Below are 11055 nucleotides of genomic sequence, written 5' to 3'. Positions count from 1 at the left end.
ATTTCTTATCACATATTTCAATCATAGAAAAATCAAATACTTCAACAAAATAGTACAACAACAAATAGATCAATACAAATTATATAGTTCAACAAATAAAAACTCGTATTTCATCACACGGCGTCTCCCTTGAGCCTCCATAGGTGCTCAATCAGATCTTTCTGCAGTTGATGATGCACCTGTGGGTCTCGGATCTCCAAGTTCACCGGAGGAGAATGGCCCTCAACGAGCTTGGCAAAAACAGGAGAGCACTGCAGCACGTTGATGTCATTGTGAGTTCCTGGCATACCAAAGAAGGAGTGCCAAATCCAGAGGTTCTGTGTGGCTACCGCCTCAAGCACCACACTGCAACCGCCTTTGGCGCCTTTGTACATCCCCTGCCAACCAAATGGGCAGTTCTTTCATTTCCAATGCATGCAGTCGATGCTTCCAAGCATCCCAGGAAATCCTCTTGCTGCATTCTGGGCTAGGATCCGAGCAGTGTCTTCCGTATTGGGTGTTCTCAAGTATTGTGGCCCAAACACTGCCACCACTGCCCGACAGAACTTGTAGAAACACTCTATGCTGGTGGACTCGGCCATGCGCCCATAGTCGCCGAGTGAATCACTGGGAGCTCCATATGCAAGCATCCTCATCGCTGTCGTGCACTTCTGGATGGAGGTGAATCCAAGAGCGCCAGTGCAATCCATCTTGCACTTGAAGTAGTTGTCAAACTCTCGGATGGAATTCACAATCCTGAGGAAGAGCTTTCGGCTCATCCGATAACGGCGCCGAAATGTTCTCTCGCCATGAAGTGGAGCATCGTCGAAGTAGAGCATGCAGTAGCCTTGGAGACGATGCCGGTTCTTTGCTTTCACCCGCCCCGGCGCCGAGCCACCTCGCCGCGGCTTTTCATTGCTCGCCAGCAGCTGGGCGAGGGCGGCGAGCACCATGAGATGCTCTTCTTCCTGGACGTCGGCCGCGGCTTCCTCCTCCAGCAGCGCGGCGAGCTCTTTCTCCTCATCCGAGTCCATCACCAAGACAGGCAAAACGCCGAACACCTTGCGCTCGGTGAGCGTGTACCCGCCGTTAAACCGCGCCTCCGCGGCCGGAAACGGCGGCCGAAAACGCCCAGCTGCTGTGGGAGGGGCTGCCGCTGCGAAGCGCTGCTATTTTCCGGCGGGGAATGGCTATCTAGCGAAGTAGGCGGCGGCCGTCGCCGGGATATAGCTAGTGATGGCCGAGGGCGCGGAGGGTGCGAGGCAAGTCGGGGAAAGAAAACCTTGACTTTTCCCCTATCGGTGTGGGCCAGGCGTGCTTTTCCCTATCGCCGGAGCCCCCAACTGCTCCCCAGCACGCCGGGTTCGGCCTGTGACCGCCGGGCGGAAAAAAGATCCGAACCGGAAAAGTGGCCTGAGGGGGCCTGTTGGGGGCGCGGCTGGAGATGCCCTTAGAAGTTCAAACACCAAAGAGATGATGAAATTTTCTCAGCAATTACGAATTGGCTCCAATATGCTTTGTTTCACAATCAGTTTCCACAGATCACCCACGAGACCAAAACCATGCTCGTGATGCAGACAATACACCGTTACCGACATTGCGAATGATCTCAAGTCCAAATCGGCAATGAAAATGGTAAAATACTACTCCCTCCGTTCCAAAATAGATGACCCAACTTTGTACTAAAGTTAGTATAAAGTTGAGTCATCTATTTTGGAACGGAGGGAGTACAAGCATTCAACCAGGAAAACGTTTCCACCGTGTGCTCTATTCCGAGAGGGCAGCCCATCAATGCAATGCTCACACAGGATAAACATAAAGGAGATTCCTAGCTAGAGGCAGGTGTAGCCACCAAAATGGCCCGAATGCTGAGATTCGTGCATAAATAAATACTGGAAATTTCCTATTATTTGTAATGATGATAGGACTTTCAGTCTTCCTTGTCCATGTATACCAGCCAGCCTTCATATGGAATACTGATCTACCAATGCCAAAGCTCATCGACGTCGCTTCACTGGGCTGGGGACGGTTGGCAAAACGGTCGTAAACTTGAAGTTGCCAGAGAACACAGCTTCTTTATCTGTTGTTGAAAAGTTTAGGGAGTGCAGAATTTAGTCAGTTTAATATTCAACAAGACGTTTTTCAATTTAAGGAAAGCGAGAAGAAAAGCTAGTGTGTTTGTATCTCACATGCATGGGAGATAGAGATGGGAGAATTAGTCAACACTGACCTGTCAATGATAGGCAAGTTGCCTCCCTCCGAGTATATCTTGCCAATGCCTGAGATTCAACAGAACAGGTAGTCTTAGGTTTTGTAAAATATGGCACGTAATCAGCTACTTTCTAAAGCTGTCTCCATCAGAGAAGGAACTTGCCTGGACAGCAGGGGTAGCAGCTGCGTCCATAGGCTCTGAACCTTCGTCAGCGTACACATTCCTAACAATTCAACACAAGTAACTATCATACATAAGGGCAGTGCTAGATTATGAAAGAAATACAGTCCACAATTTACACAGCTACATCACATAATTACTATGGTGCCATAACCAGAAAGTTGCCGCTTTGATGTTAGAAAGCTGCAGTGCTAACTAATACTCCCTCCGTCCCATAATATAAGAGCATTTTTGACACTAGGTGTAGTGAACTACTGCTTTCCTTCATAAAACATTTATTTTCCAGGAAGTATTTAATTTCCTTGACAATAATGAACTGGCCTCATAAGAACAATGGCTGATCACTAAGATAAGATAACACATATTTTATCTTCTGGTCGATAGGTGCCATAAATATATTGAACAAACATCAGCCTAGATGATTTAAGACTAGTGTCTTTATTTATTATTATATTTTTCTTACTCCTATTATATAGGAGAAGACCATGTGACCTGTATCAGGTATTATATCACAAAGCCACAAGAGAGGCTGGATCTTGCAATTAGTTGGGACCTTGGATAATGGATTGCCTATTTTTCATCTTTATGAAACAATCAGCTACATATTTAGAGAAGGTAACTGAACAATTACCTCCAGATGACATTTACAAGATCATCCTGGCTTGCTTCTGGGCTTATTGCAGTATCATATTTCACAATGTTCCCATAGAATATTTTTTCTAGCTCTTTCATCCATTTTGTCAATAGCAAGTTGACCTGTAGACACACTAGTATGTCACACATGAACTTTCACAACAAAAAACAATAGCATGCATAAAGAGAAATCAGTCTTCATATTATGCAAGACGAAGTGAAAAGATGACCAACACTATGGATTCCAGGCTTTATAAGATTAGTTGCATTATTCATTTTTATTACACAAAAATAGTGATGTCTTTTCAGTATTTTACACATAATACCAGCTTTTTCCTCACAAGCAAAACGAAGTTCTACTTTTGTTCCATATACTTGTAAGTCATGATAATGGGTTAACAAACTGCCACAAGTTCAACCTTTCAATCTAGCACTCCCTCGTTTGAAAACATTTGAAGTTTGACCAAGTATATAGAAAAATATACTAATATCTAGAATATCAAATATAATATGAAAATATATTTTGTGAGCAATCTAATGAAACAAATTAGGTTTTGTAGATGTTAACATATTTTTCGCTAGACTTGGTCAAACTTAAATAAGTTTGACTTAGGACAAACCTAGAACTTCAAATATTCTGAAAAGAGGGAGTACGTAAACTATGGTGATTCCATCTCCCTGTGCCATAAACAACCCTGTGCAAAAATGACAGTAGGATTACAGCCAGAACAATGGCTGTACAGTACAAATATATCCAGTGCAAATACAGCCAACGCAAAAAATGACAGTACAACAACAAATTGGAAATATAAATAACCAAGTGCATCACCACTCACATCATAAAACATCCAAACATTTGCTGATATATCCCAATGGGAACTAGGAATAACATGTAGGTTATGCTTCTTGCCACAAGTCCCAACCCCAGATAGATCACACTTTCCAAGTTTGACTAATGTGTTGTGCCATAGTTTGATGGCATGGCACCTAAGCATGATGCACTGCCGATACACTAGTTTGGTTCCTTTGCTAGACCGCTCTCTATATAAGTGTGTCCAGCTGTGTATCGCATACACAAATGAAGACGTACCATTTAGATAGGTTGAGCATTTCTCCAGTTCTTTTTTGACACTGGTGGACAAAGAAAGCACAATCTAGTACTATTTAGCTTCTTGCGTTCAACCAGCAAACTTTATATCCCCTTAGGGTATAACATCTCTAGCAGATAATGTATAAAGAAGTCTGGCATCAAATGTACATGATGGTAATGGTGTGTTGCTAATCAACGTTCATTAGGACGATTAATAAGGAGGATTAAAACCATCAGATTCAATAATTAGGATAACAGGATGTGTGGATAATTTAACCTCGGATATATATCAATTTTTCAGAATTATGGATGACCTACCCCAGCCTTAGAAACTCTGAGCTCCACATCATGATTGTAAGTTTCATAGATGTACTGTCCAAATTTAACACCGTCCTTTCCTTCTTCCTTCAAGCGACGTAGAACGAGCCACATATGGAGAACAAGCAATGAAAATGTTGTTTTAAATGTTTTCTCCAACTGAAACACTGCAAAAGAGAGACATCAGAAATTGCTGTCTCCATAAATATCAAACATAAAAAGGAGTGAAATGATGTGGTTAACTTCAATTAAACGCAAATGACACGATATCCCAGCCCAATTTCATTAACAATAAGAGGCTAGAATTCACAAAGCACTTCATGTTTATCAGCCGTAAGTGTTTATTGACAGAAAGCCTTAACACACAACATGACATTCAAATGGATTATTCTTTATACTCTCTAAGAATGCAATTGCACAAGCATTTCTTTACCTTCCATAAACATACAAAAATAGCAAATGTAATGTACCTCTATAAACCGGATCTAAAAGATAGAAGTAGTTCAGTGATGCAATTTGGGGAACATGATGCAACTGAGTGGACACTAATGCTCTAGTAATCAGCAATTCAGTACTTGTACAATCAGAAATTATATTGTTTCGGGATTACACAAAGTTCATTCTTTCGTTTGGAAAACAAGCTGGCACTTCATTAAAACCTCAGGAAAGCACCCTACTTTTAAGAGCAGAAAATATAACTCCTCAATGGCAAAGCAAAAACATGATCCTCCTATCTGGTTCTCACCATTAAAGATACTAGTATGTTCAGAGAAGAATGAAAGCTAATTTCTGCCGCACAGCTCAAACTGAATAATTACGGATCTATATAACTCCCATGCACTTCAGAATATCAGAAATTAAGTGCTCATTGTAAAATTAATGTTAAGATCAACCATGCAGAAAATTATGGACAACCAGAGGTATCTTTTTCTTAGTACGAAGTACCAGAACATGCATAAATCTTATTGCAGCAGAAATACAGAAAAAAAAACAGCAAATAGGAAATGATCAAGGAAATGCTGAAAGTGCAAAAGGAACGAGTTTACCACCAAGTACAAAGGTGTTACCTTCATAGATATCAGGCTTGTCAACATGAGAAGTGATGCGGTGATAAACAGTGTTTGCTCCTCTGATGGACTTGCTTTGCTTACTGTAGAACAGCAGCAGTGTGAGCATCAAGCGCTTAATTCCCTCATAGTGTGGATCTTCTGCTCTAAGAGGAGAATCAGGAGGCAGTGCCAGTGAAGAAGGCTTGGACAGGAACATAGAATTCAGTCGGACCTATAAAAGAAAGAATTCATCCTTAACAACAGGCATATAGGAGCTACAGATATCAGTTCTAGTTATTAGTTAAGCCTTTGTAGCATGTGTGGTAGATAGGTAGTACACACTAAGTAGCGATGAATATCACTAAATGGAAAAAAAATAGTCTGTATAAGTCAGCAACAAACTTGTTGGACTTTGCAATATAATCCTTCCATTTCTCCATACATCCACACATCTTTACAGACTTGTTGGATGTTGCAATAAAAGCCTTCCATTTCTCCATACATCCACACAAAGTGCACATCTTTGTAGATCAAAAGCTTAAAAAACACATCACTTGATTTCGCCCAATTTCTTGAAAACATTCGAGTGTTGCTAGGTAGTCACAGTCCTATGAACGAAAATACTGTAGGAAATAGACGACATTTAGAAAACCTTACAAAATTTGAAATCTATCTACATTGCAGAAGGACGGAAGCACACATATCAAGCCTATGAACATATTCCATGTTGCAAATCTACGTGGTGATGGAGCAACCCAGACCTAGAATGCGTCGAGCCCAGTAGGTACTCGCAACAGCGATCCGCCCTGGAGACAGGGGCCGTTCTAATCCGCCAGATCACACTATGAGCCCACCTGAGCGCAACAATAAGCGGCAAAAATGGCATCTCAGGGATGCGAGAGCTTCGGGCCGTACCTCGGGCCTCGGGCCGGCAGAGGAGGCCGCGCTAGGGCTGTGCGACGTGGCGGCGGCCTTGGAGAAGGTCCTAGACAGAGGCTGGGGAAGAAGCGGCGGAGGCTTGGAGAAGGCCCTGGAGAGGAGGTGGGGGGCGGAGAGGCGGGATGCGACGGTGCGCCACCGCGACATGGCTTGCTTTTCTGGTTGCGCTTGGAAGCCGGCGGGCGGGGCGGTGCGGTGCGGTGGGTGAGGAGAATCGAGAGATGGTTTATGGCCGCGGACACGCCGCGCGGGGTCCAGCCACAGAGATACCCTTCTGGCCACCGACATGCGGGGCCCCTGGCCCGCATGTGTGTATGGCTGGGCGCGGTCCACCGAGCTCACGTACGCAGGCAGAACCCAAAAACCCCATCGTCGGTTTCTTTGGCTCAATTATCCCCTTCCTTCCTTCCTTCCTTCCTTGTGCTTCTTCATTCACCTGCGACTGCGAGTGAGTGCGAGTGCGAGTGCGGGGTGGGTCAAAGGCTCAAAGCAAGTGCGTGGGATTGGAGGAGAAGGAGATGGAGCTGGTGTCCTCCTCCCGCTCCACCCTATCCTCTTGCAGCCGTGAGGCCTCCCCTCCCCTCCCCTCCATCTCCATGAACGAGCTCTTCATTTGCTCATTTCTCTCGCGCTTCTTTTCTTGCAGGACTGGTTGCTCCCTCCAGGTCCAGTTCCACGACGGCATCCGCAGCTGCTAGGCGCCACGGGAAGAGGCTATTATGGTAGTAAATCATCAACTTTGTTTTACCTCACCTCTCAACAAATTTAGACCCTCCTTCTCATTTTATTTTGATTTTTTTCATGTATGTATCCCTATGTGTGTGTGTGTGTGTGTGTTGGTCGCTAGCCTTGCCTGTTTGGTAAACAGAGCTATTCTGCTCTAGAAAAAAAAAAAGAAAATACGCACATTTCATCGTTATATCTTGTGTTGTATTTGACCTGATTTTGTTAATGCAAACAATCCAGTGTCTTGGGTGGAGACAGGAATGATGAGCTCAAGATCGGGAGGCGGGCGGTTCTTGCTCTGCTCCTGGCTACGCCCACACTCTCACTGCCTTTCTCCGCCCACGCCAAGACCAAGACCATAAATCCTTATGATGAAAGACGCTTGCTTCAGCAGAACAAGAAAATCCAGGAAGCCAACCGTGCACCTGATGATTTCCCAAACTTCATCAGAGAAGGTGATCATGTCCCATTATCTATGTATGTAGTACTCCCTCTGCAAAGAAATACAAGAGCCTTTAGATCAGGGATTATTTATGTTTCTTGTCCATGCATATTGTTAGATGTGTATAGTTCATTGTGTACATCCTCATTGTATAAGGGGCTTTTCTGCACTTTACCACATCTGTATATGTACTGGTCATTGGCCATTAGTAAAGTCAGTTGCTCATTATCTAACATGGTATCAGTTGCTAGGCTAGCTCCCTCCTCCCGCACGTTGCAACTCCGTGCATCTCGATCCTAGCCTACTTGCCTCCGGTCGCCGCAGGCTGTCTCCGGCCATCTGGCCGCTGCCTCTCCCTCCAGCTCTGTCCGGCCCGCCTCGCTTGGCTCCTCTGGCTGCTGCGGGCGCTGCCCTTCTCGCCTCCTTCGTGCTGCGGGCGCTGCCCGCTTGGCTGCTGCTCGCCTGGTCGCTGCGGGAGCTGCGGGCTCTCGATCCCCTTTTGGATCGACCCCCCCCCCCCTCTCCGCGAGCGAGCGCTCTCTCCAACTCCTCCCGTGAGCGCGTGGGACTTTCCCACGAGCGGGCGATCGATCCATCGAGTGGGTGTTCGATCCCCTCGATCCCGCTTGATCCCGATCCAGATCGAGTTCTTCTAGGTCCGTTGACTTCAAAAAAAAACTGCAGAGAGACTTCTTCATGTCCTCTTCGGGCTATGTCGCCGTTCCTCGGTGCTCGGTGATCTTCGATGGCACCAACTATGCTGAGTTTGTGGGCTTTATGCGCATCCATATGCGTGGCCTCCTTTTGTGGGGTGTTCTCTCTGGCGAGGTCCCTTGTCCGCCATGCCCTGTTGCACCAGTGGCCCCAATCCCATCAGTGCCGCCGGTTCTTGCTGCTGATGCTTCTCAGGCTGACCGGGATGCCGCCAAGACTCTAGATGATGCTGCAGTGGATGCTTATGATCAACAGGTATCTGCATATTCTGATGCTCTTTCTGTCTACCGGGATGATCTGTCTGCTTATACTCAGTGGTGCAATGATGATGCTCGAGCTGCTGTTATCCTCACTGCGAGTGTCCTCCCTCAGTTTGCTTCGGAGTTCATGGGCCTCGGCACTGTTGCAGCGATTTGGTCCTATCTTTGTCAGCGTTATCAGCCCTCTGGCGATGCTCTATACCTTTCTGTGGTGCGTCAGGAGCATGCTCTTCAGCAGGGTGACTCGTCTGTTGATGAGTTCTTTTCACAGTGCTCTGCCATCTGGCGTCAGCTTGACTCACTGAGGACTGTTGTTTGTGGCACTTGCCGTTGCTGTCAGACTACGCGGTCTGACTTGGAGTTTCAGAGGGTTCATGAGTTCTTATTTCGTCTCCGCACCGAGTTTGAGCCCCGTCGGGCTCACTTGCTTGCTCATGGTCGTGTTCCTATCTCGGAGGTGCTTGCTGAGCTTCGTGCTGAGGAGACCCGTCTTCGCTCTGCTGGGTCAGTGTTGGCTACCCGGGCTCCTGTGTCATCTGCTCGCCTCACTGCTCCACCACTCCTACCCACTCCTTCAGGGGGGTGAGCCGTCTTCTTTATGCTGAGAAGAGTACGTCGCGCCGTGACACTTTTTGCGGTTACTGCTCCCGGTCAGGTCACCCAGAGTCTGATTGTCGCCAGAAGAAGCGAGACCAGAGACGCTCCTCTTCCAGTGGCACTCCTGTATCTTCCTCGACTCAGTCACTCACTGACCAGGACATTGTACGCCTCAAGCGTCTATTTGCCTCCTCTGGCTCCTCGTCGACTGGTTCAGCTGCTGCTATGACTGCACCCCCTTCTACACCACCACAGGCCTCTACACAGTCAGGTACATCCTCGTGGGTTCTGGATTCTGGAGCTTCCTTTCATATGTCTTCCGATTCTTCTGTGCTGTCTTCTCTCCGACCTCTTGATTCACCTGTTAATGTTCTTACCGCCGAGGGCACATGGGATCTGGTTCCCCTCCCTTCCGGTGTCCGTCCCATCACCTGCAAGTGGGTCTACAAGGTTAAGACTCGCTCCGATGGTTCTCTTGAGCACTACAAAGCTCGTCTTGTGGCTCGTGGTTTTCAGCAGGAGCAGGGGCGCGATTATGATCAGACATTCGCTCCTGTGGCCACATGACCACTGTCCGCACTCTTCTTATTGTGGCTTCTGTTCGCCAGTGGTCTATCTCTCAACTTGATGTTCAGAACGCCTTTCTCAATGGTGAGTTGCGTGAGGAGGTTTATATGCAGCCACCACCGGGGTACTACGCTCCTGATGGTATGGTCTGTAGACTTCGCCGCTCCCTCTATGGTCTTAAACAGGCTCCTCATGCCTGGTTTGAGCGCTTCGCCTCTGTGGTGACTGCAGCTGGTTTCTTGCCCAGTGATCATGATCCCGAGTTGTTTGTTCACACGTCTCCTCGTGGTCGGACTCTTCTCCTCCTCTATGTTGATGACATGATCCCGAGTGATCATGATCCCGAGTTGTTTGTTCACACGTCTCCTCGTGGTCGGACTCTTCTCCTCCTCTATGTTGATGACATGATCATCACTGGTGACGACTGTGACTATATTGCCTTTGTTAAGGCTCGCCTTCGCGATCAGTTTCTCATGACTGATCTTGGTCCACTTTGCTACTTTCTTGGGATTGAGATCTCCTCGACCTCTGATGGCTTCTACATCTCCCAAGAAAAATATATTCAGGATCTTCTTGCTCGCGCTGCTCTTGGTGATGAGCGTACAGTTGTGACTCCTATGGAGCTCAACGTTCAGCTTCGTGCCTCTGATGGTGACCCTCTTCCTAATCCCACTCGCTATCGTCATCTTGTTGGCAGTCTTGTCTATCTTGCCGTTACGCGTCCTGACATCTCCTATCCTGTCCACATCCTGAGTCAGTTTGTTTCGCCCCCACCTCTGTCCACTATAGTCATCTCCTCCGTGTTCTACGATATCTTCGTGGCACGATCTCTCAACGCCTTTTCTTTCCCCGCTCCAGCTCTCTTGAGCTCCAGGCCTACTCTGATGCTACCTGGGCCAGTGATCCCTCTGATCGACACTCGCTGTCTGCTTACTGTGTCTTTCTTGGTGGCTCTCTTATTGCCTGGAAGACAAAGAAGCAGACTGCAGTTTCTCGCTCAAGCACAGAGGATGAGTTGCGAGCCATGGCTATGTTGACGGCTGAGGTGATCTGGTTACGGTGGTTACTTGAGGATTTTGGTGTGTCTGCTACTACCTCCACTCCTCTACTCTCTGACAGCACCGGTGCTATCAATATTGCGCGTGACCCGGTGAAGCATGAGCTCACCAAGCACATCGGTGTGGATGCCCACTTTGTGCGTGCTGCTGTGCAGGATCACACTCTCGCTCTTCACTATGTGCCCTCGGAGTTACAGTTGGCTGACTTCTTCACGAAGGCACAGACTCGAGCACAGCATGGGTTTTTCCTCTCCAAACTCAGTGTTGTTGATCCACCATGAGTTTGAGGGG

The 11055-nt window shown here is 47.0% G+C and overlaps 2 protein-coding genes across 3 annotated transcripts in view; one reads left to right on the top strand and one right to left on the bottom strand.

Annotated features, from left to right (window-relative positions):
• Positions 1–1715: 1715 nt before the first annotated feature.
• Positions 1716–6703, bottom strand: LOC123188473 (ubiquinol-cytochrome-c reductase complex assembly factor 1). The gene is made up of 7 exons (XM_044600613.1): positions 6377–6703; positions 5480–5693; positions 4413–4579; positions 3003–3127; positions 2354–2414; positions 2210–2258; positions 1716–2059 (listed from the first exon to the last, which is right to left on the bottom strand). Exons 1-7 carry the CDS (start codon positions 6686–6688, stop codon positions 1977–1979), a joined length of 1011 nt encoding a protein of 336 aa, XP_044456548.1. The 5' UTR covers positions 6689–6703; the 3' UTR covers positions 1716–1976.
• A 48-nt stretch (positions 6704–6751) lies between these two features.
• Positions 6752–11055, top strand: part of LOC123188474 (peptidyl-prolyl cis-trans isomerase FKBP20-2, chloroplastic) — a 7057-nt gene continuing 2753 nt past the window's right edge. The window contains exons 1-3 of one of the 2 annotated variants that reach the window (XM_044600614.1): positions 6752–6964; positions 7047–7122; positions 7367–7581. In XM_044600614.1, coding sequence (XP_044456549.1) covers positions 6919–6964; positions 7047–7122; positions 7367–7581 — 337 coding nt within the window. In that variant the 5' untranslated portion in view covers positions 6752–6918. The remainder of the gene's footprint in view (positions 6965–7046; positions 7123–7366; positions 7582–11055) is intronic. The other variant, XM_044600615.1, reaches the window with a different exon arrangement.

The sequence above is a fragment of the Triticum aestivum genome, chromosome 2A, assembly GCF_018294505.1.
Source record: "Triticum aestivum cultivar Chinese Spring chromosome 2A, IWGSC CS RefSeq v2.1, whole genome shotgun sequence".
Classification (NCBI taxonomy): Eukaryota; Viridiplantae; Streptophyta; class Magnoliopsida; order Poales; family Poaceae; genus Triticum; species Triticum aestivum.
This window is presented reverse-complemented; position numbering and strand designations above follow the sequence as displayed.